General features: G+C 36.3%; 4 protein-coding genes and 1 long non-coding RNA gene across 11 annotated transcripts in view; 3 read left to right on the forward strand and 2 right to left on the reverse strand.

The window, feature by feature from the left end:
* Window positions 1–13,140, reverse strand: part of LOC138185485 (uncharacterized) — a 356,409-nt gene extending 343,269 nt beyond the window's left edge. The window contains exons 1-4 of one of the 4 annotated variants that reach the window (XR_011174627.1): window positions 13,057–13,140; window positions 4,696–4,813; window positions 3,109–3,126; window positions 2,069–2,470 (exon numbers count right to left, since the gene is read on the reverse strand). This is a non-coding gene — a long non-coding RNA (uncharacterized LOC138185485). Of the gene's footprint in view, window positions 1–2,068; window positions 2,471–2,739; window positions 3,127–4,695; window positions 4,818–13,056 lie in introns of those variants that run through there. The other 3 variants (XR_011174626.1, XR_011174628.1, XR_011174629.1) reach the window with 3 other exon arrangements.
* Eogt (EGF-domain O-GlcNAc transferase) lies at window positions 5,665–8,411 on the forward strand. Of its 2 annotated transcripts, none has more exons than XM_069124454.1 (10): window positions 5,665–6,112; window positions 6,330–6,536; window positions 6,605–6,753; window positions 6,823–6,986; window positions 7,065–7,185; window positions 7,254–7,407; window positions 7,488–7,688; window positions 7,781–7,914; window positions 7,974–8,076; window positions 8,151–8,411. In XM_069124454.1, exons 1-10 carry the CDS (start codon window positions 5,933–5,935, stop codon window positions 8,409–8,411), a joined length of 1,674 nt encoding a protein of 557 aa, XP_068980555.1. In that variant the 5' UTR covers window positions 5,665–5,932. The 2 variants fall into 2 exon arrangements, with proteins under 2 accessions (XP_068980555.1, XP_068980556.1); XM_069124455.1 differs by having other exon boundaries at window positions 7,068–7,185.
* Window positions 7,739–10,565, reverse strand: LOC138185474 (uncharacterized). Its single transcript, XM_069124456.1, has 2 exons — window positions 10,421–10,565; window positions 7,739–10,337 (listed from the first exon to the last, which is right to left on the reverse strand). The coding sequence occupies exon 2, from the start codon at window positions 10,297–10,299 to the stop codon at window positions 8,728–8,730; it is 1,572 nt and encodes a 523-aa protein (XP_068980557.1). The 5' UTR covers window positions 10,300–10,337; window positions 10,421–10,565; the 3' UTR covers window positions 7,739–8,727.
* LOC138185476 (ATPase WRNIP1) lies at window positions 10,635–14,178 on the forward strand. 3 transcript variants are annotated; one of them, XM_069124459.1, is made up of 5 exons: window positions 10,635–11,591; window positions 11,658–12,483; window positions 12,721–12,915; window positions 13,007–13,667; window positions 13,927–14,178. In XM_069124459.1, the coding sequence occupies exons 1-4, from the start codon at window positions 11,304–11,306 to the stop codon at window positions 13,099–13,101; spliced, it is 1,404 nt and encodes a 467-aa protein (XP_068980560.1). In that variant the 5' UTR covers window positions 10,635–11,303; the 3' UTR covers window positions 13,102–13,667; window positions 13,927–14,178. The 3 variants fall into 3 exon arrangements, with proteins under 3 accessions (XP_068980560.1, XP_068980562.1, XP_068980559.1); XM_069124458.1 differs by having other exon boundaries at window positions 10,637–11,591; window positions 12,721–12,948; XM_069124461.1 differs by lacking the exon at window positions 13,007–13,667 and having other exon boundaries at window positions 10,636–11,591; window positions 12,721–12,948.
* Window positions 14,043–27,558, forward strand: slmo (PRELI domain containing slowmo). The gene is made up of 5 exons (XM_069124468.1): window positions 14,043–14,219; window positions 14,350–14,515; window positions 17,249–17,335; window positions 25,753–25,926; window positions 26,217–27,558. The coding sequence occupies exons 1-5, from the start codon at window positions 14,188–14,190 to the stop codon at window positions 26,451–26,453; spliced, it is 696 nt and encodes a 231-aa protein (XP_068980569.1). The 5' UTR covers window positions 14,043–14,187; the 3' UTR covers window positions 26,454–27,558.
* The last annotated feature ends 410 nt before the right edge of the window (window positions 27,559–27,968 follow it).

Consider the following 27,968-nt stretch of genomic DNA (forward strand, 5'->3'; position numbering starts at 1 on the left):
GCAATCGCGACTGGTGACGCGCCGCCCCCACGATTTTCTCCATGTTACCACGAGAGGACCCCTAAGAGCTCTATGAAGAAAACATTATAGCGCTGAATTTCGCGTAGGCTGCATCGTGTCGCCCGCGAAGCGTGGCGCCACCGTGGCGGGACAATCCGCGTTATACCGATGCCACGCGCTCGTTTTACAACTTGCACGCCACATTTCTACGTGTTACAGTTCCACGTGAAGCCCGTTTATCAAACCGTTACGCAATCCTGTCGCGAAATTGATCATACAAATGCTCCGTTACCGGCCATTATTCCATTCTTCGAAGCGTGGGTCGAGAGAGCTGGTTCGATTCAGTAATTCCCGGCGCAACGGCATTTTTCATCCGGAGACTCGATCAATAACGCTCCCCGATCAGATCGTACCGCAAACTTACAAAAGCCGATTCAGACTGATAAAATTATCAGAAAGAAAGATGATGGCGATTTCGTCGATAATGGACAACGAAGAGGTACCGTTGTAGCTGCACCGTGCCTGTTGCGGATCAGGGTGAGGGTGCCGTGATCGTGATCGATGTAGATCATTTCCTCCATCTATCCGCGGCGATCCATGCCGGCTAGTCCGGTATGTCTCCACCGATATATACGTGTATTTGTACATACATATATACCGGCTTGTACGAAGCGATCTGTTTCCGGGTCACGCCATGGCAGGTTGACGCCAGAGGTACGCTATTGTGTCTCCTATCCGATATCTCGGTTCTCTGGCATCGATTAGCATTGATTTGTGAATTATCGATAAATACGGAACTCAAAGAAGAATCGAAGTGTATCCATGTTAATTCCCACAGATCGCGTATAACCATGTGAAACTGTCCAACACCGATCGATGTTGTCCCGATTAGAATTCTGTATCTATCTCGAACTATTCCTACTACTAAAGTAGAAGTTGGGGTTACAGAAGAAAGCGGAGTTACGCTTTTGTAGCATGAGTGTTTCGAAACAAAGTTTTCACTGTAGTTTCACGTCCATTGTATTCCCACGTAACATTAAATGTTTATCCAATTCGCCACGAGTCTCTGCATAGAATATATACGAAATTGAAATTAGAAAGGAATCGTTGTACCAAATAAATAACTTTCTTAGCCCGACGTACACGTACCTTTTGTTGACCACAATGTCTAACTGTACCAAACCTGGCTTTAATTGCATAGAAAGGATTTCTGGCGAACAGATAAAGACACCTGCGAGCAACGAGAACTGCAGCTATCCGAGTCTTCCAGATTACGTAACGATTCATGCCTAACCGAGTGTGGGACTCGGTGTATTTCAAGCAGTACACATCGAGACCCTTAGATTCAAATCTCTCTTCGACGAACAAAATCGTATAAACTGCGAAGATACGATCTACATCGGCCACGCCTCGAGAGAAGATCGAACTGTCTCTACCGTATACATCGAAACGGTTTTTGACGTATCCACGAGGAATTAGCATAAGGTGCGTCTCGTGGGCTTATCGAGAGTCAATACAGCGTTTATTTTGCGTGCAAACATGCTGAATAACGAAACCCATCACTCTGTACTGACATTGGACAATAGTAACGTTAGACTTACCACTATACAGTCATGCCTTTTACGAGAACAAGGTACGCCATGTACGTAGATATATCTGTGAAACTGATTCCGAAGAATACAAACTTCTCAGGTTAAAATCTGGAAAATACAAATTTCAAATTTCTTGCAAAAGTTGACGATACTTGTGAAGTAATGATTCTTGTATTTCCTATGACTTTTTAGCTATTGGGAATTATTTAGCTAAATGGCATATGTGATAAATGCGATCGATTCGTGTAAAAAATATTTAGGAAAATTTAAATTGACGTTTCAAAAAGTATAAAACCAATTGCAAAGAGAACTAATTTATGTAATTTTCTGCGATACTCTAATGTAGCTTTAGTTGGTAAAAGAGATTTCTAGTAGAAGAATGACGTGAACATCTACGTAAAATAATAGAGAAAAATAAATAAATTATACTTTGTGCACCAAATATTCAATGACGAGTACATACAAAATAAGATGAAAGTAGTAAATTGCATTTCTTTAATTCCATACTCAAAGACTCTAACTACAGCTTGCTTACCACTACAATATCATTTCCAACTTTGCCGATTCAGCACAGAATAAGAATGCAACATTAGTAGTGGTTGGAATTACAACTAAATTGAATTATGAAATTACTAGCCGCAACCAATTAGCTCATATTATTTTCTATATAATTTTTAATCGTATTATTCACAATTGTATCTATTAACTATTATTTATTTATTACCATCATTATTATTGTGTTGAGTCTTTGCCTTATTATTATAAGCTTGTATTATTGTAAGCTATACGTATAATAATGCAATTAGTAATTGTATATGAAATAATACTGATTGTTCAGATTTCACCAAAAAACCGACGTGGCATAGTAGATTTGATACCTAAAGATGAAATTCAATTCTAACATTTATGTGACTCTATACTTGTATAAAACTCTACTTTATATGTATATATGTATATATTAATACTTTACTCTTTTATTTCCAAAATATACAATAATCTATTATTTTTAAAAACAAAATAGATTGAGGTGTGAAATATATCTCATAAAGAATTCGATACAAACTTCAGTAAAAATTATTCAAAGGAATATAATTCATCCATATAACGTTAAATAGGAAAGTAATTAAAACAATTGCGAACAGATCGCAACACAATATCAAACCGAATTTGGAATGTTCTCGATATTTTAACTCAAACCGAAATGAATATTCATTCGCAATTCTGACTTATATCTCAAAATTTGAACTATTTTGCAATACTCAAATTGACATTTATCATTCGCAACACTAATAAAAATTTACCATTTGCTAAACATGATGATGTACCGAGCTGTACATCGGCAAAAAAACAAAATACTACTAAATGCAAACATAATGACAAAATAGTAACGAGAATGACTCTGGGTGATCCAGTCATCCAGAAGATGGGGAGTCATTAATAGTTGCCCTTTTCTACGACAAAATTGTGCCGGGCCTGTTCGCTTCGTGGCTTTTACTGAAACTTCGTTGAAACTTACCTCTAGACTCGAAATTCTCTAAACAAAAAGAAAAAAAAGAAGATTATGTTTGTCTTCCAAAAGAATTACATCATTTTTTTTTTGGAAAAATGTTGTACTTTGTAATTGGATTGGATATATATATATATATATATATATACCTTTATATATATATATATATATATATATAGGATATAAGATATATTAAGAAGATATACTAAGAATACGGAATGATTCCTGCAAATAGCAATCCAATTATATATATATATATATATATATATATATATATATATATATATATATATATATATATATATATATATATATATGTATGTATGTATATATGTGTTTCTCATATGTATATTTAAAATTATTCTGAATACAGTAAAAGAAAAATCAACGTAATTCAACAGCCTAACCACACGCACATACAATGTGAAAAATACGTCGTGCATGATACGCTAACACGTTGTCAGTCGCTGAAAAATTGTTGAGTTATAAAGTCATCGTGCTTATGACCTTTCTCCCACCCAAGTAGCACCTTGGCACGTGAGTGAGGTCCTGACTATTAACACGGAGAAGTTTAAATCTGTAGGATTTAAAAATCCTGGATTAGAAAAAAGATTAATTTATCCATTTTGTATCTAACGAATTCACATTTCTTAATTTCGTATTTTCTTTCTTTATTTTAGGTGATAATGGCTCTACCTTATTAATTTCACAAATTATTGAAATTCTAATTTTTGTTGAAACTATTGACTGAAGAAATTGATAATAAATAAAAGATATATTTATCGAAAAAATATACTTTATTAACTTTATAATAAGTATTCGTTAGTAAAACTCGATGAAATGAAATAATTGACTCTGTTTTAATATTGGTAGAAATGATACCAGGCGAATCCTTTATCAAAGCATATTTTCAAAAGCATTGAGGCAGTGTTTCAATTTATTGCTTTGACTAAAAAATCCACCTGTAGCAAGGTATCTTCTTGCACGTAAAATTTAATACGTTCTCATACGGAAAACATTGAGCTTTATAATTCATATTGTACTAAAGTTTATCACATGACGGTCATGTAAAAGGTTCAGTATTATCATGCAGGAAGAAATGAAATTACGTCGCCATTATCGTTGCATAAGAGTTACTGCTTTTATAGCAACGAAGTCGGAGGTTATTCGACTTCAATACTAGTTCAAAATTGTCAAATGAAATCACTTCTATGTCTGTTATTTTTATTCAAATTTATATGTATTACATTAATTCATGTATGTAATCATACTTGTATGGATATTTTTCAAGTATTTATATTGAATTCTTTATACTATAATATAGTATATGGACTTATAAATAATTACCATGAACATATTTTTAAACATATATTTTCAAACTAATTATTAAAATCTCCATGTGCAAGAAGACCTAGCCTGAACAAATAAATATAACACAGAAAGAGTAATGTTACTATTCACGAGTACAATAAGTATTCGCGATCATTATGTTCGCCAAAAATTCTACTTAATACAACCAGTCACCCGTGCCGACTCGGACCTTTCATGTTACGACATGATCGAGTGATCAGAGAAACAAAAATGTATATGACTCACGATTAGATGCGATGAACGTTACCATCGGTGATGCACTAGCCCGGAGAAAATTATCATGAAGATGGTCATCAAGCAGGAACCATCGAAGTCCATGGTGGAAACGGAGGACGTAAAAAATCTACCTGTTACAATGCGTGGTATATTATAATTTCTTTTTAAAAATATAAGGTTCATTATTTAAGAAGTTTAAGAACATGAAAAACAAATCTTTAAACTTGAAATAAAATACTTCCCAAATTTATAATAGAATTGTACTTTCTAATTAATAATAATTACAATAATAATAATAATTACAATATTAAAATTAAATTACAATAAAGTAGGAAAAAAGAAGGCGAGGTACAGAATTAATCAATGTTGCAATTCCTTTCTGTACCTCACCTGTGTTATAATCTGAATTTATCTTGAATCGATAACACTGGTAGTGACATTTATTACAACAGGCAAATACACTTTTCCCGATACTTGATTATGAAGAAATTTTATTAACAAGTATTGTTAACATAGAAAACATAACATCCATTTATGGTACATATCAGGAATTTAAAAATAAAAATATCTATGTATGTATTTATGTATATTAAACGTCGATTATCGACGCAGTTAATTGACCTGAAAGTGAAATCAAATGTCTGTTCTCCCAAGCTTCTTTCCATAAGACCGTCATTATAATATTTTTACGCTATAAGAAAAGATACCAACATAATTTTTAATTTATGTTTTGACAATTTTAATCATATTATTATTATTTATAGGCATTATTATTTCTGCTGATTCTACCAACTTTGGTGATTGAATTCAATGTATATATGTATATAATCTCTAGATTCTTACATTCAGCACTCGAAACCATAGAGGGCACAAACAAACCCATTGATTTTTTGCACGATCGGTATTTCAGGAAATATAACACGAAATCCCATAAGGTGTTGAATCTATCCTACACCTTATCTGTGATAGTCACATTAGTGCGCCATAAATGATGTAAGTTACCGCGTGTCTACCTCTAACATTGACTTTCACCGATTTTTTTAAGAAGATACGCGTTCATGTGGGTGTACATGAACGTTGGTGTTTGTGTGACAGAGCCTACGCACAGTAGGTGAGGTCATATACCCATTCGCTCGTACAGGTGGTTCCTCCTCCATTCACGCCGTGCAGTCACTCTGTAAAGCGAGTGTACGACACCATCTCTCAGGGAATCTCGATTTAATTTTCATTAGTGCATCTCGCTAGGATGACATATAACGCGTTAAGTATTAAATACTCAGTGACGATCGTACTGGTGTTCGCAGTCACACAAACATACAGTAATTACACGGAAATTGATCTGCCGCCTGATCACATCAAGTATTACTTCAACTCTTTTCCCACGGTGGCCGAAGAGTGCCGTAATAATACCGCCTGTCCATACAAGGTAATACGCGGTTTGTTAATAACGTGATTCTGTTAGGATTTATTGATTAAAGGAGAAATTATATGCCCGGTGTATTTCTCATTGTTATTTCGTTTTCATTATTTGCACGAAAGCGTAATACGATAGTCGTGGAAGCATTGGATACACGCGCAAACACTTGTATAAAATTCGAGCTTACGAAAGATATTAACGAAGAATTTTTCTTGGAAAAACTTAGGATAGCCTTGATACCAAAGCTTGTTGGGGTTACGAGCCGGATTGCAAAGCCGAAAATTCTTTTTCCGTTCCTCAATGTCCAGGTGATCACAGAGGATGGGTAACAACGAAAAAAGCACAGGTAGAAACATTTTACGCTCAAGGCGATTTTGGCTACGTACGCGACCAAAGGAAAGAAATGTCGATATTTTGCAAACCATTGTTTGTGGTAAGTTTCACTAAATTAAAAGAAATATATGCTTTCTTTTATTTCTTATTTCATACTTTCGATCATAGGACGACTCATCGCTAGAATGTTCGGAGCACATGAGATTTTGTCGAGCAAGGAACATAATGATCAATTTCACGGATTTAATTCAAAGAAAGGAACCTATACGATACAAGATGGATGTTCTGAAAGAGGGTCAAATTGGAGGATATTGCACGTAATTAAAGCAACGCGTTAATCAATTACTTTTATCTCGCTTAGTATTCATATTATCTCGGTCATCCAGATTAAATGAGAAAAGATTGCAAGAAAACGCGGACCATATTAGCCCGTTGCAATCTTGGGGACCTGAATTGCGAAATTTCCGGAAATTACCTCGACCGCCGATTGTCAACCACGACTGTGATATCGTGATCGAAAAGCCAACGTACATAATGAAAATAGACGCTAGTAAGTCGTAAAAAATGATTCTCCCGATTAATGACTGTGATGCAAAATTCGTCGAACACGCAAGTCATTCTGTTTCAGTAGTAAATATGTATCATCATTTTTGCGACTTTTTCAACTTATACGCGTCATTACACGTAAACCTCTCGCACCCCGCTGCATTCAGCACTGATAATCATATAATGATCTGGGAAAGCTACAGGTAACTGACACCGGTGCAATACGAAAATTACGAGATACTAGATACCATGAGTTCTCTCTTACTTTCAGCTACCGTTCTGCATTCCAAGACGCCTTCCAGGCTTTCACGAGAAATCCGCTCTGGGATTTACATACGTTCCGCGGAGAAACCGTCTGCTTCAAGAATCTCGTGTTTCCTCTATTACCACGAATGATTTTTGGTCTTTACTATAATACACCTCTTGTACGATTACTCACTTTTTGTTTCTTGAGATCATGATCATAAGGTCAAAGCATTTTTTGTATCAATGGATACGCTTTTAGATTTATGGCTGTGAAAAGAGTGGATTGTTTAAAGCTTTCGGCGACCACGTATTACATAGATTACGTATACCTCATCACGAAAGAAAGAACCAAAGGATACGAGTTACTTTACTTAGCAGAGATACTCAATATCGAAGAATTTTGAACGAGGATGAATTAACAAAGGCTTTGAAGGAAAATCCGGAGTATAAAGTGCGAAAGGTAGAGAGGTTCTAATAATATGGCATAAGAAATTAATTAAGGTGTTAAATAAATATAATTACAATATATTTAAAACATGTTTTCCTTCTCAGGTAGTATACAATAAAAAAATATCATTCAAAAAACAATTAGAAATTACAAGGAACTCTGACATTTTTATTGGAATACATGGAGCTGGATTAACGCATCTTATGTTTTTGCCAGATTGGGCTGCAGTATTTGAGATGTAAGTATAACAGACATGATTTCCCACGGAAATGTATCTCATACATAATTACTGTGCAGATATAATTGCGAAGATCCAGGATGTTATAAAGATCTCGCCCGTTTACGCGGTGTGAAGTACTTTACGTGGGAAAATGCCTCAATGCTAGTGCAACAAGATCCTGTAAGCGATTGTATTCCAAATAAAAAAAAAATTTTCTCAACATTTATTGCAAGACTAATTGAAATTCTGCACAGGGTACACATCCTGATGGAGGAGCACACGCAAAATTCACTAACTACAGTTTTGATGTCAAAGAATTTTTACGTATAGTTTCACAAGCTACGGATTATGTGAAAAATCATGATTTGTTCAAAAGATTTATCGGGGGACGATTACAACATAAGAGAACAGGGACGAAAAATCAGACTAGAACAACAAGTGATGTAAATGCAACTCCGAAGTCGAAGAAAGTAACCGACTTGAAATCTGACATTCAATCCAAAGATGAGTTATGATAAATATTTTAGGTAATGTGTTTCGATGACAACGAAACCTCTGAATAATAGGCTCACGATTATTAGTATTAATATCGAGTGAAAGAAACGACTTGTTACCAACTAAACTTTTTACTTATTTTTATACAAATATATGTATATACCTATTTTAATAAAAAAAGAGGAGCAATAAATATGGAATACAATTTGACATGTCTACGCAGTGGCAGTGTAAATATTTCGAAGTTACTAATTGTTCACGCTGATTCGTTATTTCATTATACGATGTAGAAAAGTGCATACTCTACAATCAGTACAACGAATTGTACATTTGTATTTATAATTTAATTTGTACCTGTTTTCTATACAATAATAAAACCGATAATATATTTACAGCCATGTATGCAATCAATATTAGCAAAGCTTTTAAGTGACTTAAATATAACGTACGTACTAACATATTAATCGCGCCAGTCATTAAGTTTGACAATAAAAAGAAAAATAGACCATTGTAATTTACAGCTTCGAGTATTTCAATTATATTTTTATTCGTATCTTTCTCGCATTTATCAGGCACACTATCTCGCTTACTTTTTACATTCATTTTACATGTTTTTGTCTTCTTCTGGTTAAGTTTCGAATCTATGGTTGCATGAATTAATATATCACATATTATTTCTATCAATAGTAATAACGTAAGTACCATAACACCTAAAGTAAGAATCCACATACAATAACCTGCATTTGCTAATCGTCTAGATACTCCAAAATATGCATCGCAAAATAAAGTAGCTGCGCACGTTTGCGCTGATATCAAGGACAATTTAATGCATAAAATCATAGACTGATTATAGTGCGCATCAAATTCATATCCAAATAATTTAATATGAAATGTTTTATACCTATGTAGTAACGAATCTTGTGCATGTGAATTCTGATAAGTAGAATGTATTAACCTACCAACTGCTACACCTATTAGATAAAGCCCAACATATCCAGGTACAGATACCACGCCTTCCCGATTAGCAGATATAAAATCATTCCTTGGTCTATTACTCAAAACCCATTCCTTCAACCCCTTAGTACTCAAAACATATTCATGCATTCCTAAAATCCAAATTCCTGATAACAGTGAGTACTTTGAATTGATAGTACTTGTTATAGAACTAGTAAATAATTTAACAAAGGCAAGAGTAATAAAAAAATTCCAATGAATACCATATTCAGTAACATGCTTCTGATAACCTAAAACTTCAATGGCAACAGACCTGCCAAAGCCTAATATTAAAAGTGGGATACAACTTCTTGCTGAATGCTTTATATTTTTTGATATAGTATGGAAAAAACCTATTCTAGGTTTAAGAGCAAAGTCTTTGGCTTCTGGAGCCACTAAAGCATTAGCAAATATAAATAACCCGACACCAGTATCCATTAAACTATACCCAAACAATTCAGTTTTGGCAAATTTACGAGGAAAAATGTGAAAATCTATGGCTAATATACATATTGCTGTTATTAAGTTAGTGAATGCTCTAAAATTTGTAATGAAGGGCCTTTTGCCATTAGCCGGTCTCGTATTGTACATTGATGTAACATCAGAATTAATTCCTAATAATAAAATATTAATAATAGATATTATAATCATGGCACAACATACTGTAACAACATAATCAGACAATACAGTACAACATAAAATAGATGGCATTACAATTAACGCAAATTCTATTATAACCCTAATATTTTTATGAATAACCCGTTCTAAAAGACCCATTGCAGTTTTAGTTAAAAGAATACTACAAATATTTGGCATGAGTGCATATATGACCTCTCTGGAGGTTGTCCCACCATGACCAGAAACAAATGCTTCTTGTTCTTGGCGATAGATATTTCTATTCCATGTATTTGACATATTTATGCAACGAATAATTATTTGTCCTGTCAAAAAATCTGTAAAGAAACAATATTTATTGGTAATACAGAATACTACGAAAATCCCAACGTACTTGGAAGAACATTATCTGAATATCTACCTCAAAATATTACATTTTATGCAAACTGCAGTTACAAATAACTCAAGTCGATCAGTATTTTAAGTTAATGACAATGTCTATAGAGACATAGACAGAGTGCGAAAGTCAAATATTGCCGTGTAAGTGAATGGTAGAAAGGAATAGAAAGAGAACGCTGCATAGAGGTCGCTTCTGTCCTTGCCAAAACAGACATGCTCACTTATACCCCTCATTGATCAGTGTTACACGTTACATTTATAATTTATTGCGTGAATGTGCGTGCATTATTAGATAAGAGATCAAGGGGACAAGGGACCTCCATGATTCGTTCTCTTTCTACTCTATTGCTTTTTCAGCTCACTGACGCACTCTATTTTTATATGTATGGTCTGTTCAATGAGACGAGGCAGTAAACGTAAACAAAATTTGATTACTGTGGCTGCAACTATTGGCTGCCGACTAGTGACACTCGAATGATACTAGTCAGTAGCCAATAGTTGCAGCCACAATAATCAAATTTTGTTTACTTTACTGCCTCGTTTTGTTTGACAGATAATATGTATCTCTATAATAACTGAAACGTATACAATAAGCGATAGATGACGCTACGATTTATCTTAATGTCAAAAACCTAATTTAAACCGTTTCAACTAAGGAACGCATTTTCTTCACGCTCAATTCTGTTAGAAATAATCAGATTTTAATGATAAATATATTTGAATATTATAAATTGATTGAGAATAAACAATAAAAAATCCAAACTACAACACAACTGATGCAGTGTATGGAACAATGTACAGAAAAATCTGAGTACTATGTTGTGTCCAGTATGCAGAAAAGATTACTCTATAGATGATGTAGAAATCATATTGGTTAATGCTTTGCTTCAATTGATACAATTTTAATGGAAACATCAACAACAAAGAGATCTCTTTCATATGAAGATATTAATCAAACAAATCCACTAAAGAAACACAAAGCCAATACAGTGATTAATATAACAAATATGAATCAACAGAAATCATTACCAAATAAAGAATTCATTTCTCTTTCTGAAAGAATGAGGCCTACATGCATTGATGATTACATAGGGCAGGAAAAAGTTATTGGATCTCACACAATACTAAAACAATTGCTAATAAAAGGACATATTCCTAGCATGATATTTTGGGGTCCACCAGGATGTGGAAAGGTAAGATATTTATAAATTTGTATCACTTTCTAATTATTGATACTTATTTCTTGAAATATTTTTCAGACATCTTTAACTAGTGTTATATCAAAACTAATTAAAGAAATACATGGAGAAAAAGTACATATTATAAATCTTTCTGCAACATCCTCCGGTGTGAGTAATATCAGAAATATTGTTAACACAACAAAAACTAAATTAAAATTGAACAATCAAGCTATTGTATTTATGGATAAAATACATCGCTTTAATAAATTGCAACAAGATATTTTTTTACCACATATCGAGGCAGGCACATTTACTCTAATTGGTACAACTACAGAGAATCCATCTTATAGTTTAAATTCTGCTCTGCTAAGTAGATGCCGTGTATTTGTTTTAAATAAGTTAACGGTATCAAATATTGTAGATATTCTTTGTAAAGCCATTTCATCTATTAACGGAGAAATATATAGTTTTCCACAAAAAACTTTATTGACTAATTTAAAGTATAGTTTAAGCTGTAGTTCTAAACCATGTTTCTCCATTAATCAGATGGTAATTGATTGGCTAGCAGAGGTATGTGATGGAGATGCACGTGTTGCATTAAATAGTTTAGAACTGGCAGTTAAAAGTAAAGTGTCAAACGAACTAAGTCCTTCTCATCTTGTTTCAATAACTCTTGATGATGTTAAAGAAAGTCTTAAACAAGCACATACATTATCTGATAAACATAATAATACTCATCATTTATATTCTGCTTTACACAAATCAATAAAAGCTGGCAAAGAAAACGCATCTTTATATTGGTTAGCACGGATTATGGCAGTTAAAGAAGATCCAGTGGATGTAGCAAGAAGATTAGTAAGAATATCAAGTGAAGATATTGGTTTAGCAGACCCTGATGCTTTAGGTATATATGATTAATAACAGTTTATTTATTAACGCAGGAAAATGAAAGAGCTTGCAGTTGTCTTGAAACAGAATGCACTTTGAAGTAAAACTTTATAATATTTTATTCTAATTAAAATGACATTTTTATAAGGTGCACATTGATCTTTTTGGGTGAAATATATTGAAATATATTGATAAGTGACTTAATATTGTAATGAATAGCACAGTAACATAAGAGATTAATTTTAAATTCTAGGCATAGCTGTTCATACTATGCATGGATGTCAAATGATCGGAATGCCAGAATGTGATGTGATTTTAGCACAATGTGTCATATATTTAACTAGAGCACCAAAATCTCAACTTGTGCATAATGCTCTAAAATCTGTTAAAAATATAATTATAAACCACAAAGATCCACAACCTGCAGTACCAGTACATATCAGAGATAGTACGGGACAAGAAAAACATTATGCTATTTTTGGTAAGATATTAAATATTTAACATAAAATTTTATCATTTTCTCTTATTATTATTTATAGGTTGCCAAGAAGAAAATTTGTTGCGTAAAGAAAAAGACGTTCAAACTTACCTACCATTTAGCTTACAGCATGTTGATTTCTTCTCCGAAAGTTGATAAATTCTTTATATCGCCCAACATATTTTTTTCTAAAAAACAATTTTCAACTTGTTTTAGCTACACAAAACAAGTTCTACTTCATACATATTGAAATAAAGAAAATAAAGTTATATAAGTCTAATTTATTGATAAGTCGAACATATTTTACTGAAATTACAAAATCGCATGAACTACTATTAAAATTTGAATAACAATTAATAACAATGAAGAAGAGTTACGACTTACCTCGCTGCCAACGCCAACATTACGAAATGATTATATGAGAAAGTACAATTAAATATTAAAACCAAAAAGCTATTGAAATTGTTTACTGACTTGAAGTAACAAATAAGTAAAACGTAAACAGAAATAAAAATCTTGACAATATAAAAAGTTATAATTCACTGTTTTAACGAGAAGATTTTCGGATGTAATTCGACGTGACTTCCTCGTCCGAACGTTTTCGAATTAATAGAAAGTACCGCCTAACGATAGACCAATCAGATTCAATTGAAAAATTTGCAAGAAGAATAGCCAATCAGATTGAATTAGGGAAAACCTCATTGGTTGTGAAAATATTGCAAGTAATATTACATTTTTCAGTTGTTATTCTTTTGAAAAAAGTACATATATTAACTGTTGTTCTTCTCAAATTATATTCTGCAATAATGCCACTCACCGTCTTCCTTTGATTGGTTAAATGCTTACACGATCTATTTATACAAAATGCAAATAAATATTAAAATTCCGAACCACTTCAATTGTTTAACTAAAATTACTAAAGGAAACTTTTTATGACTAAATTAAACGTGATTTGATTAGTTAATATTTTTGAATTAATAGAAGGCAGCGCGCTGTGATAGACCAATCAGATTGAACTGGAGACAAGCTCATTGGTTGCTAGAAGCAGGTATACCAACTCTTGGTGGATCAATATACAATAAAAGATTGGAAGTGGAGATCTTTCGTCCTGTCTTTTATATTACATCAGGTTTTGGAATTGGTAGACGAATCTTGTAGTACTATAGAGTAATGTTTTCGTGTGATTATTAACAATTTAAATTATAGTCTTAACCATACGTTATATTGAAAAATTCTATAAACATGAAGTTGTGGACATCACATCATACTTTTGAGTAAGTTTTCTTTGTAAATATTTTCTCATTTCTAACTGTCAGAAGTAGAATATAGAAATGCTTTATGATATGCTCTTATCAGAAAAAAAAATTATTTGACAGAAGATTTCAATCTGCTTTATGATTGTAGCCATCCATGGGACACCGTTGTGAAAGCAGCATGCAGAAAGTATCCAAATCCTTTAAATCCATCAGTTTTGGGGACAGATGTCATCGATAGAGAAGTCAAGGATGGTGTTCTCTATTCTCATAGATTGGTCACCACTCAATGGCGTTTTCCTAAATGGCTATCACCAGTAAGTATTGTAAATTATAGTTATTGAAGTTATTCATTTCATGTAGTATTGAACATAACCTCTCTAATGAACTCATGTTTTGCAACCATATAGAATTTAATTTAATGGATGTAACTGAACAGAATTCGTTAAATAATGTACAGATTTATAAATATGTGTATGCCTTTAACATATTGTCATTGAAGTTTAATCATATGATTATATGTAATTAGAATGCTATAGTATGGACTATATAATACAATTTATATATTAGTAATAGAAGTACAGAGGTTATTTATAAGCTTTCTTCTTTCTTTAAGTATTAAATCCTTAGATTCATGAATATTTCAAGTTAGAGATAATCATATTATTACAACGTATTACAATGTGTTATATTATTAAATTATTTTAGTTTATATTATATTATACCATCGAAAAGATCTTTTACTTTTATTTGCTATCATTTTATTTTGAAATACTGAGTATTATTTCACATAAAAAGATAGAGGTTTTTGAATAGTTTAAAGTTTAAATTCTCATCTTGCAATGCATGACAGTAATTCATGTGTTAGAGAATGTTTGTTTGTTTCAATTATTCTGTATCAGGAAGTATAATTACTTTACTTGTGATGCATATCTAGCTAATCGTTTCTGCAAAATTTCATTTGCCTCAAGGTTCTGAAATCTTCCATTATGTCAGTTTTGATTCTTACAGTTACCACGTTAGCGCTAGCGTCGATTAAGATTGTTCATGTTTCAGTTAATTTTCTGGCTGAGGAAAATTTAGAAACGGCTTAGCTTATCGATTTTCAGCAGCGAGCGTCGTCATAGATATGTTATATACAAATTATTCATGCATCGTTGATGTTTATCGAAATCGACCTTTTCATCTCTCTTCCTGTCTCAGCCGCGAACTTATCGTGTTAACTTATTTTGGAAATTATAAATATCAAAGAGATTTATTTATAATTGCATTTACGATATAGTATGAATACATCGATACGAGTAATTACGTTCGTAATACGTCAGAAGGATTGGCAAAATGCCTCTCAGTGTAAGTTAGCAAGATACGTTTATACTTACGTAATCAATGATTTTCCTTACTTAAATGTAACATAGATTTACATTTGGCGCGTGCAAGGTCGTCGTTACGTTGTTCCTACTTTCTAAATAGATTATGCGTTTCTATAATCAGACATCGGTTAACCCTCAATTAGATAACATATATCTGCTACATAATTGGCTTAGTAACAGTGATCTTGACGTACCAGAAGCGTCCAAGTTAATGCCAGACTAATCCTTTTCACAGAAATTATATAGCTTATGAACATATTGGCAAACCGTAATATTAAATTAATACATTATATCAATGTATTAGACATAGAGCATGCAAAATGCTAGATAGATAATTATAATCGTTCTTCTCCTATTCTATATTCACTTGTTCAGTAAGTACTTTTCATACATTACAGTCTTACTCTAGACTAAGCCTAAAATATCATGTACATGTACCCAACAGTGGAGTTTATCACAAAGTTTGGATATCGTAAGAAATCAATCTACACGGGGTGTTATGCATTCCTTCTTTGTCGGATAACAGTTTATAGACAAAACAGTTTCCTGCCGTTTGACCAAGCAATCTATACAAACAGCGGCAGTAGCTAGCAGGAAATTCGAAACTTTCGACAACGTCGAGCAAGAAGAAGATGCGGGGTGGACTCGGGTTCGAGACTAGAGGGAATTACAAAACAACGACACCGTATCAACTTTCATAATGAGCGCTTCCACCAATGTTACGCTCTTTGGCAATCATCCAGCTAGGCGCCTGCGTTTTGGAATATAGACTGGCCTCCCTTAGAACCTCTCCTCTCAGCCCTGTTTCTTCTTCAGCCAACGGGAGATCTCAGCTTCGAATCCTTTTCGGCTCGGCGAATTGCTTCCTTTCGCAGGATTTTCTATAAGCTTGGCCATTTCGCAAAGCCATCCTGTTGTGCTGGCGCTCTCGCTCGAATGCCTCGAATCACAGTTTTGTATATAACGAATGCATAGTAGGTGGAAAGAAAAGATAGAAAAGAGGGAGAAAGGTATCGCCTTCACGTTTAGGCACTCTTGAAATTACTTGACGGAAGGGAAAGTGCAAAGCCTCGTTTCAACTTGAGTTAGCTACCTCCTCCCTGTTTTTCTTTTAGTTTTTCTCTTTCTCTTCCACCAGCAGAACGAATTCGTCGAGCCTGCTGCTGCATCGACGAAAATTTTTGACTAATTAACAGATGTACTCAAACAACAAGTTTCGTTGTATATTCGAACATTAACCGATGCGGGAATGACTTTGTGGACGTTGTAATAATTGACTGGGTCGCGCAATTAAAGTATAATTAATCAGAGGAACATAATTAATTAGAAGCGAACAGTAAGTCATAAACACAGGTAGACTTATGAACTTGCTTTTAAATTAATTTAATATGCTTTGATATAAATGTAAATGTATAGTGACGTAGATGTTGTACTTTTATTGATAAAATTAAATTACTCTAATTTGTCGTATCTTTGTTATATATTATATAACATTGAAAGATTTAACAAATTCATATCTTGTTGTTATACGAACATGCTGCACTTTCGACAGAAATTCCTCTCATTTTATAGATAATTGAATTAGCAAATGCTCCATGTATATTGATATTATTATCGCTTGCAGTTTGTACTCTTTGAATGAATCTTTGTGAAAAAGAATTTTGTTTGTTCTTGTTGCAGTTCTTCGGTCATCAAGGTCCATACTATGCCAGCGAATGGAGCGAAGTAAATCCAGAATCTAAAGAAATGGTAGTCCGAACGGTAAACGTAAGTTGATTAATAATTCTGTATTATTTATTTAGATTACTTTAATGTAACGTCAATTGTCAAACAATTTTTCAATTAGTGAAATACTTTGAGAAATTCACGATTACATTAGGACGATACTTCACATTAACGCTCCGTTAACAAGTTACCCCGATATGCAGAAATAGTTCCACGGCTCGTTTCCACTTAATTCATATTGTTAATCGAAATATCGTGTATAATGTTTAATCAGTCGAATGAGAACTCCTATGAAGCATGCTTTTACGGAGATTTCATTACATTTGCTCTTTATTACTCACATATTACTCGACAAAGTGCTCTGACCGCATTTGTAATTTATCTTCGTGAAACGAGATAAATGGAGGATGAATAAATCGATATCGAAGGTGCAAATGTTGCTTCGTATCGGATCGTTGAATCGTATTATATTCGTATCGATCTAATTGAAACGAATAATTCGACGATAAAGCCTGCGAAAGAACGGATGCTTCTTTAATATTAAACATGCACACGTTGGTATTCGAGCATTTTAATGTTTCACACCATCGATATGGTTACTCCTTTTTCGTACTTGCATTAGCAATTCATTTGAGCAGTGAAAATAAATTTGATGAACAAAGTGCAATGCATACACACGTGCTGCTCGTGTGCCCGTGTAATCGAACAATCAATATATTCTCAATTCCATTCGAGTCGAGATCAGCAAGAATAATTGGAAAATAGGTTGGTGGAATTTCATCTGTAGCATTACACTCCGTTTTTTTCGACGACCCATGCTCATCGTGTATACTTGTAATACACGGTATAATTGAAAAACATGTTGACATACGTGAGTAATTTTATATTTTGAAAAATAACTACAAACAAAAGTGTCACCATCGGTCTTCCTGTTCTTTCTCACGGAAATATTTACCGCGGTGAAAATTATGGACGCGTAGAGCTTGTAGCTCGAGTAGTAGATACATTTACTCGAGTTACAAGCACGAAAAGATCGGCACATCGTAGAGTCTGGGCGTATAGCATCGCATCGCATCTAGAAGGTTGGATATGATAGGTTATTGATGCGCGCATTACCGGGAGTTGCATAGCTTCGTGGTCTCTTCGGAGGGACGTGCCAGGAGGGTTTTAGGAAGACAGGGCGGAAAACGGCGAAGGAAAGGGAACCGAAGCATTGCTCTCTTGCTACGCGTCGAAGATCGTTCGCTCGCTTCCTCGCTCGATCCTCGGTCAAAAAAAAAGGAAAAAAGGAGAAACTGGGCGGCTAGATGCATTACAGGTATGATGAACGATCCGCAGATGGCTCTGTACAAAAAGTGCAACCTTTCCATCTACAAGGAGTTGCCGTCGTGTCGATCGTTTTTACTTATCGAGTCTTGATACACGAACAAGCCTTAGTATCGGGTATTTAGACGTGCACAAATTTGTACACGGAGATGCTTTTACTGGCGCGCAAAAAAGCGTGTTTGTTTTCCATGCGTGAAGTATCGGGATTCTCTTTGGAAAGAAGCGTATGCGGCAAAAAGCATTTTGAATTCGGTAATATCTGCGTTAGAAAATTTTACTAAAATATGAACTGAAGCATGTGCAAATTCGCGGCTGACTTGTTACGTAAATATTAACAGCGAAACACTGAGCGCAGCTACTAGCTGTCCATTTATCAGCTGTTTTATATGTAACTCTACTGTTTGCCGTTATACATCAAGTATAAAGCGTAAACGGAGCTATCGTGAAACGAGATACAACACGGATCTCACAATACGTGCTCATTGCCTAAATAGCATGTTTGGATACATTATGCGTTGCCTGGTTTCTTTAATACGGTTAATTATTTAAGAACAGAACACATTTCGAAGCGTTACTGTATAGTGACCGGAGGTAATAAATTAAAAAAAAAAATGGAGCTTATATTATGCAGTACCGCTGCAATGAATTCCCAGAAGTAATTGTAGAGATTCCGGATAAAATATGCCACTGTTAAACATCATACAAACGAATATAAAAGTGTAACAAGAAACCGTGCAAGAGTATATAAAAAACATGGACGTATCCTGGGAAGTAGAACGACCCATTCGTGATCCGACACATTCGAGTGCATGCTGGTTAATTTTTGACTGTACTGTTACTAAAGGAAATGTACACGAACTTATGGATTAGTGCGATACATCAATGCACAGTGAAATAGCGCTGCCAGTAACGATACAAACGTGGAATTTCTTCGTCACGCGGGTCGTTCGTCTTGTACACAGTACGCAGGACGCGGGCATCCACGTTCACAACCCTTGACGTCCTCTTTCCCGCTGTCGTCTTTCTAATTAAGGTGAGACAGCAGTAGGAAGCGTCGTGTGATATTTCCTCGCTGATCGTCCCACGCTTGCGTAATCTACGGGGACGCGTTTCCGCGTTTTCTGCACGCTGAGGGCTAGAGATGAACTTTAACTAAAATTGAACAATTCCCGGCGGGATGTCAACGCTTTCTCTATGCTCGGCCTGTTTGGTGAGTATAAGTGCGAGCACGCTGTTGATACGCTCGCATCCTCGCACGCGTACCAAGCCACGTTCTCTCTAATATTGAAGGGCGTACGCACCACGCGGACAAACGAACATTGTAGAGAAGCGTACCAGAGGCAATGTATTCCACATAAGCTCGAGCAGAGTCCGGGCCAGGTTATAACCTATCCCCGTCGAATCCCAAGGGGGAGATATCTTTTAGCAATTTACCCCCTCTCAGCAGGCCGTGCTGCATACGTTACACGAGATGCATACGTATCGTGCCGCCGTTTGGAACGTAATGCGGCATCGTATCGTTGAACCTAAATGCATCTGGCGCATATGCATCGAGTTCAAGCTGAACATAATGGGCTTGAGTCTCTCTAGTGTTGCTGGTATGTACTGGTCAGACTACTGGTCGGTCGTTGCATATTTTGGAGTTGATCATGGATTCAGGGATATATGCAGAGAGATGGATCTCCTGAAGAGATACTGGATGTCGGATCGTTGTTCCGATACTCTGGTGGGGATTGTTGTTCCGATACTTTGGTGGGGTTTGTTGTTTCGATACTCTGGTGGGGATCGTGAAGTAGCGGAACTGTAAATATTGTGACGTTGTAGAGTCGCGTACCGTTAATCTAAAACAATGCCTGCGTTAGCGTCTGGGGAATCACGTTGCAATGAATACAACCGATCGGCAGAAAAAACGATGAAACATTCTCCCGGTGGTGCAGGTGGATGGATGATATTATCAGATTATCAAACGGACACAGTGCATCCGTGCAACATATGACGCTTGATCGCGTTAAGTTAATCGTGTTATTATTTAAAACGTGTTGCATGGCGCGCCTGACTTTCAACCTCGATGACGTCTGCGTAAATGTTTTGCAGCTGTTGTGTGCATTGATGTATCCAACGGGGATGCTGGTAGTAATATTTTTTATTGGACTCGTGTCGCACGGCAAATCTTAATCAAAGCGTAATATAAATATACAATAATAATAATAAATAATAATAATAATAATTATAATATATTAAAAAAACGGTAATAATAAAATGTGTATATACATACTTCGTTCGTGCGTTAGCTTCATTATAAACCTGCACTAACAATTTTTTTAAAGAGAGTTCTTCCAATTATCCCTGCGTAGCTGATTAACTTTTTAGAAAGTTTAGGTATGACAAACTCTATCGATTCATATATATCGTATTTTTTATGTGGCACGATTTCCTTGAATCGCTAGTCAAAAGAGATATACGGGAAATTGAACCGGTAGAAGTCGATCAAAACATAATGATACCTCTGGAAGGAAAAAATGTTTGAGTGGATTCGCGAAAGCCTTACAAACGACCCGATAGATTCTACATATTCGAAATCGTAGAAAAGTAAACGGCAATAGATCAATCGAATTTCCGTCCCCGCGCGTCTACCGCAATACGTTGCCAGACACAAAGTAAATCGGAACAATGTTTTATCAGCGACGACTCGTGTATTTTCTCTAACGATCCTTCCTTCGTCCTGCCACGAATTTCCGTGCGTGTGACTGCGAAAACCCAAGACACGGTAGAGATAGAAGTATATAGCTAGGTACTAGGGACTGAAGGGGATGGCATTGGACGAGAATTAATAACGGACGCGTATATCGGTGATGTATCCTAGTCGTGTTCGGGGACTCCCCGTGGACTCTGCTGATGGAGATCTCGAGGGGGTTGCATTTGGGTGGTGGTGCACGATGCTGACTGAATGTGCCACCGACTGAATTATTATACTCGCGGCTCTCTAAATCATAAAAACAACAAATTGTACGTGGCTGAATGTGCGCCGTGAAGGGTACGTGTTCCTAGAACGCGTACTAGTCCGCCGCCATGGCATTTACGTATTTTTATATACGGACATAGCAGCAGGCAGCGGCAGCATTTTTTGAATCGATTGAAATATGGAGTCACGGAGACGGTGGGCCAGTTTAATGAAAAATGGTAACTTCAGACTAGCGGGATTCGCGCGTTGTACGATGCTCGTGTACATGCTTCGGGTTGAAACCCCGTTGATCCCTCTGAACCCTTGTCGACTGTGTGTTGTCACGCGACGCTCCCATCGAAATGTTTCCCGCCGAGCTGATCCACCAGACTTGTTGGGAAAGTTTCACAGAATGGATATTAATGATCTCGCGACAGCAGATGCGCTAACGTTGAGGGTGAAAATGTTTGGTTGCGTATTGCGTACGCATTTTCACGGGTAGTTTGTCACGCGTAAAAATCTCACTGGAAGATACATACGTGTCTGCGCCCATGCCTTTTCGAATATTTCACGAGTATGAATCAAAATGGCCACAGAGAGTATCGATTCGGATTAGGAATGCAGCTCTATTTGTTCAGAAATGTACATATACGTGGAAACAAGTAATTGAATCGAATGTGCAAGGAAACCACGCGTATCCATTCGACTGCAGAAGCAGATGACTGGAAGCTCCCGTTTACACGATCTAATACGGATTTGTCAGCACACGATTCCGAATCTCCCCAAAATCCGCTGAAATCTGCGATTATCGTGCGCAAGAGAAAGCCCGAGGCCCAAACTCTATTGGAGGTCGATTCAGTTTCCGACGTTGTGTCCTGCTAGATTTGAGCTTCCGGCCATGGCACCCTCTCGAGGCATCGAATGGTACGGTCGAATTGGGAGCATACCATGGCTCGAATAATGCTGCTTGCAGCTAGATCCGTAAAGTCCTCTCAATTATGCGGCGATGCTAATTACTCGCGAGTGCGCATTGAAGAACGTCCTTTAGCCCGCACAACGACCCTTCACAGAGCTTGGTCTACCGTTTCGTTCTCTCCTCGTTATATCGACGAAGGATGAAACGGAATCACGGGAATTCTTGATTGGACGCGTTTGTACGATAGTTTACACTCTTCTTCTATAACCGCGATTAGATCTTTTCACAAAAGTTCCACACATTTTCCTTATTAAGAAAGTTTAATTCTGCTACTTTGTACGAATTGGTAATCTCAGTGAAAATCAGAAAAGGAATAGAAGATTGATAGGCTTGGAACTTTTTCAATTCATCTAACATCCTGTATGAGTTTACTTCTTTCGCGAAATCTTTACTTTTCCTGGAGAGGCGTTACCCTGTTTCTTCCGATTCTAGGTTAAAAGGATTCAAGCATCTGAAGAGACTTAAAAAAGTTATTTAATAAGAAGATAGGAGGCTCGGTGTGATTAGGATTACGTTAAATTTTGCGGCTTCACGTGCCTCGGATGTGTATTCCTTTCTTTTACCGCGGTCTTGATTTTAGTTAACGACTTTCACCCTAACTGCGCTACTAAACGTGACCATACCGCAACGCTGCGGTAAATGAAAAGCAAACGCCGTGCTTGCTGCGGAGACCGAGGGATTGGCAAACATCGGTTTCGACGCGCGGCTGATGAAAAAAATTTCAATTAACCGATGCACTAGATCGGACGCGGGGTAGGGGAGACAGGATCGACGATGTACGCTTTTCGTACTCTCTACAGCCTAGCCGAAAAAAAGTGAAAATTAATTACTTCGTCGTTGACGCCAGGACCGGAAGAGGGATCGATCGTCCGCTTGATAGGATTAAATTGCGCGCCAGGCGTTTACCTTTTCCACGTGTTCTTTTTTTCTTTATTTTTATTTCTATTTTTTTCGCGACGATACTAACGCATCACTCTTCTGATGCTTTTCGTTGGGCCACTGATGATACACAACGAAAGATGATTACGCTGTGGCAGAAGAGAGGGGTGAATATCTCTCTGGCAAAGTTCTTCTTGCGATGTCTCCCCATGGAAAAGGGATTTGTTGTGACGTTGAAGAAAGAGTCGATGTTTCGAAGGTACTCCCGAGAGTAGGTTGAGCTCAAAGTGGATTTTCATTTTTCTCAGAAATTTATATTTCAAATGGAACTTATTAAGGGTACGATTACGAAGAAGCTACTACACGATTTCGATGAAGATTATAAATTTATTATGCGCGTTAGGTTATGCAAGTACGTTGAGATCTTGGATCTCGAATGAGCAAATAAGGGAAACAAAAGATTTTTTATTTGACGTCTAATCACGATGATTTCAGTTCGCGTAAAGGTAGGAAGCATGCTCTCGTTACCGCGCTCAAAAACACGCCTTTATCACGTTCAGAGTCGCTTGTTACGGAAGCTACAATGAAACCATCCGTCCTTCCAATTATAGTCTCCTCGTCTTCTTTTTCTTCGTCTTTCTTTATTTCCCATACACCGAGCAGAATCTCCGAACCAATGTTCTTGAAACGTTTAAATAATAAGAGAGACGCGAAGTGCTAATTATCTCCACTGAAAAGAATTCTATTTACACCGTTCTCGTAGTTTCCGCGAGAAAATTACTCTCAACCTGCATAAAAATCGCAGCTCCGCGTGCAAGACTTGGAAAAATTCCCTCGAGTGAACCGAGCTTCTGCCAAGTAACTTTTATCAGGATTAAAGGGAAAAATCGTTCTCGATATTTACTTCTTTTATTATACAATCGTCCGTATTTTCGAGTAAATAACGAGCAGGATAAAAAGAGAGCAAAACAAGAGAGATAGAAGTAGATGTGTATAACACTCGTGTAACGTCAATAGAGGTTCTATCGATGGCGAGAACAAAGAACTGTATTCGACAGCGTTGAACGCGTCTCAATAACGATTCCCCGATGGCTGACGAATTAAGCCATTCGCATTTTCCCTAAACCTCGATCCGCGTAATTGATGAAACGCTAGTTGAAGCGGGGCGTTAATTTTTTGACCTCTTGCAATTGTACAGGGGCGATGGCAGCGCAAGATTGGGGGCTGGAGAGACTACGAAGCGTACGGTGGCTGGATAGTTGGGCGCGATGTAACACAGTCGACTTCACTGATTGCCAATATGGCGGAGGGTATAGAGAACCGCGTCTCTCTATCTCGATCAGCGTGGATCCACAATGTGCCGCGGGCGTTAATTCCCCCGTGAAACGTATTGCACCCCCGCGATTCAATTGTTCCAGCTCCGCGGCCACAGTGCTTCAAGCTGCACTGCTGCGAACGAGTCGTATGGAGCTCATAATGATGTAATTTTCGAAGTGGTGGGCGTATCATTGTCGTTACCGTTCAGACGTGTTCATTGTCGGCACGTACTCGTGAACTCGAGGAACGTAGAACACGCGAATATCTCATTGGGCTCGTCTTTGATTACGATTCTTTGCCAGACGTACTCTTGTTTTGACTCTCGTATTCGAACATTATGATTACTTAGTATGGAAGTTTTTGCAGGCTCTTTTCATATGTAATAACATAATAGAGCATAAGTAATAACAATTTTTCCAATGTAAAAGCAGACCATTAGACGTTTGTACTTTGGTTCTTTATCGGTTTCGTAGAAACCCCGTGATATAGTTACATCCCCCATATATGCTGTTAAACGATACACACGGGTACCGTGAAATCGTGACCATTTATTTTACATCTGTACTATCATTTGTACATGTGTACGTGCCATTACGTTTGCAACGTGAAAGGAAAGAATGGAGAACCCGATGTCTTTTGAATAATTCTAAAACGCGCACGAATGTTTTATTTAACGATCAGTGAACGGGATAACGAATCTTTAAAAGACTTCGAAATGCAACGTCGGTTAAATGGTCAACGGAACATCGATTTTGTTCAGTCACAAGGGCCATCACGAACCCGTTGCCAGCCTTTATTTCGTGGCATCGATTATTCATGGCACCGCGTCACTTTCGTGGAAACCTTTTATCTCGATAATGTTGGCTAACCATCTATCTGAAGGTTGCTAACCCCGCGAGTTGTACAACACGCGATGGATACAAGAACACGTAACTGAAATAAGAGACTTTCAGCATCTAATGACAAGAATTGCGAGAAATTGTTCTATGTGCAGTTTGCATTATTTTCTTTTGCTTGCAGATAAGCTTGGGGAAGCACGTTTCGGTCGGTGAAGTAGTCACGTATTCACCACATCCAGAGAATCCGGAGACAACGCTTTTAACACAACAGGCAGTAATTTCTATCCAAGGGGTGCCGCTCATAGACCATCTAGAAAGGTTACTGACACTAACGATCGAACAAAACGCGAATAAGGTTAATACTTCTATCTTTTAGTAGCTTTGAATTTAATTGTTTAACAAAGTATCACGCAGTATATAAATTTAGTTTTGTTTGAACGACAATACAAGTTCGAGCTCTTTATAGAATCTTTACGCACTTTAAATTTAGAACGAATCAATGATTTATTCGATAGATACTTACAGGTCTCTTCATGTGCAAAGATTTCGTAAGAGTTTGCTAATTATGCTGAAGTTGCGATACACAGGTGCAAATTGCTTGATTTTCGCACGGTAACGATGTGTCTTCGCCTGATTCCGTTTCAGGGACGACAAGCAGTGGAATGGGTCATCGAGAAACTCCAATCAGAAGTGAAAGATATCGCGTCCACTGCCGCAAAATCGACAGACGACTTACTCAATCAAACGCGTCGGCAATTCGATGACATCACGAATATTACGAAACAGGGCATGGAAGATATTCAAAACGTAGCGAAGAAGTCGTTCGATGAGTTTCAAAATTTGACAGTGCCACCTCCGTCACAGTCGATACCAAAGTTATAGCTAATATATCACGCTAGCTTCAATCTCTTTAACTAACGTCATGTAGATCTTCGATGGAACGATTGTAAATGAAATAAAACGATTCGATGAGAAACAATTTCCTTCACTATAGTTTCGGTGCCATTTCCAAAAGTATACACGGGAGGGACGGAATTAACAATTTTTATATTGTTGCCCAATAACTGTACAGCCAATAAGATTGATGAGTTAATCTATTGCACTGTTATCAGTTAGAAGACTATTTTATCAAACGTATAAATACCAAATTATATAAATGGATTTTTCATATGGATATAATATATCTTTTAGAGCTCAGAGAAAGACTTGATAATTTTTGAATGAAGAAATAGAGGTGTTACAAACAAGGTTATCGGTGAAAGTACAAAATAACGTTAGTTTACTAATTTATATAGAAATAAAAAAGAAACATTTTTTACCGTCAATCGTTCCGCAGAAGTCGCTTTAGTAAAAGAGATGTGGCTGCGGTAGTTAATGAAAAAGAGATAACTGACAATATCACGATTCAATATTAAAAGGATTCGTCTTTGCAGAAATTCTGTGGAAAGCAACTTGCTAACGAGAAAGTCATTGAAAATATAACAGTAACGTATTTTATAGACAGCAGGTATGTCTTATGTACGTGTTGTCTATGAGACTGATTGAACATTTCACCAAACGCTTATTTTTTTAGCTTTATATTTGTTTGAGTATTAACCCCACAGAATTCTTTAAAACGATGTCAAACGTTGTCTGAGGCAGTGGTGCCTTTAAACGTGTCTTCAACCTTATACGTGTTCAAACTTAATCTTGTCGTATTAAATCGTAGTATCAGCGACATATCTTTCCTATAGTTGCTAAAAAAGAGCATATCAATGTGATTAATCATTTGTATAAATGTGAGGCTTGTGCAATTGCAGTAGTAGTTAATTTAGTAAATAAAGCGCAACATAAATTATAAGAAGACGCAACAAACTAGATACATTGCGTAACATTTAGTGCACAGATAATTCATGTCAATTGATCAGGATCTAAAGCAGAGCTTAAGTTCGTCTACTCTGATAGTTGAATTGGAGACCATAAAAGCTGAAATATATATATATCTATTTTCAAAGCAACAGATATATTATATTGCTTCCTATCGTTGTTACAATTTATTATTACAATAATGAATAAATTCAACTATAATAATGATGAACAAATTCAACAGTAAATGACTATAAGAACACATAAGCTGTCTCTGTTTTAGCCAGTTTGTAGCGGTCACTCGCGTTACGGAAAGAAATAAGAAAATCCAGGTCCATCTTCGGAAAACGTTGTCCCAGGTGGTTCGTCGATACTCGTATCATTTGAAATCGTACACCACGAAATACCTGATATCTCTACTCGACGTCCCTGTCCTCCTCCGATTTCCCTGAGGGAATATTCGCGCGAGTCAGCGAGTGCTACCACGCGTCGAGAACGAAACACACTCGTATAATACGGGCCAAGTATCGATTCAACGATGGAGGACTGGTC

This window comes from Bombus flavifrons, chromosome 12 (assembly GCF_040668555.2).
Source record: "Bombus flavifrons isolate JBK064 chromosome 12, iyBomFlav1_principal, whole genome shotgun sequence".
Classification (NCBI taxonomy): Eukaryota; Metazoa; Arthropoda; class Insecta; order Hymenoptera; family Apidae; genus Bombus; species Bombus flavifrons.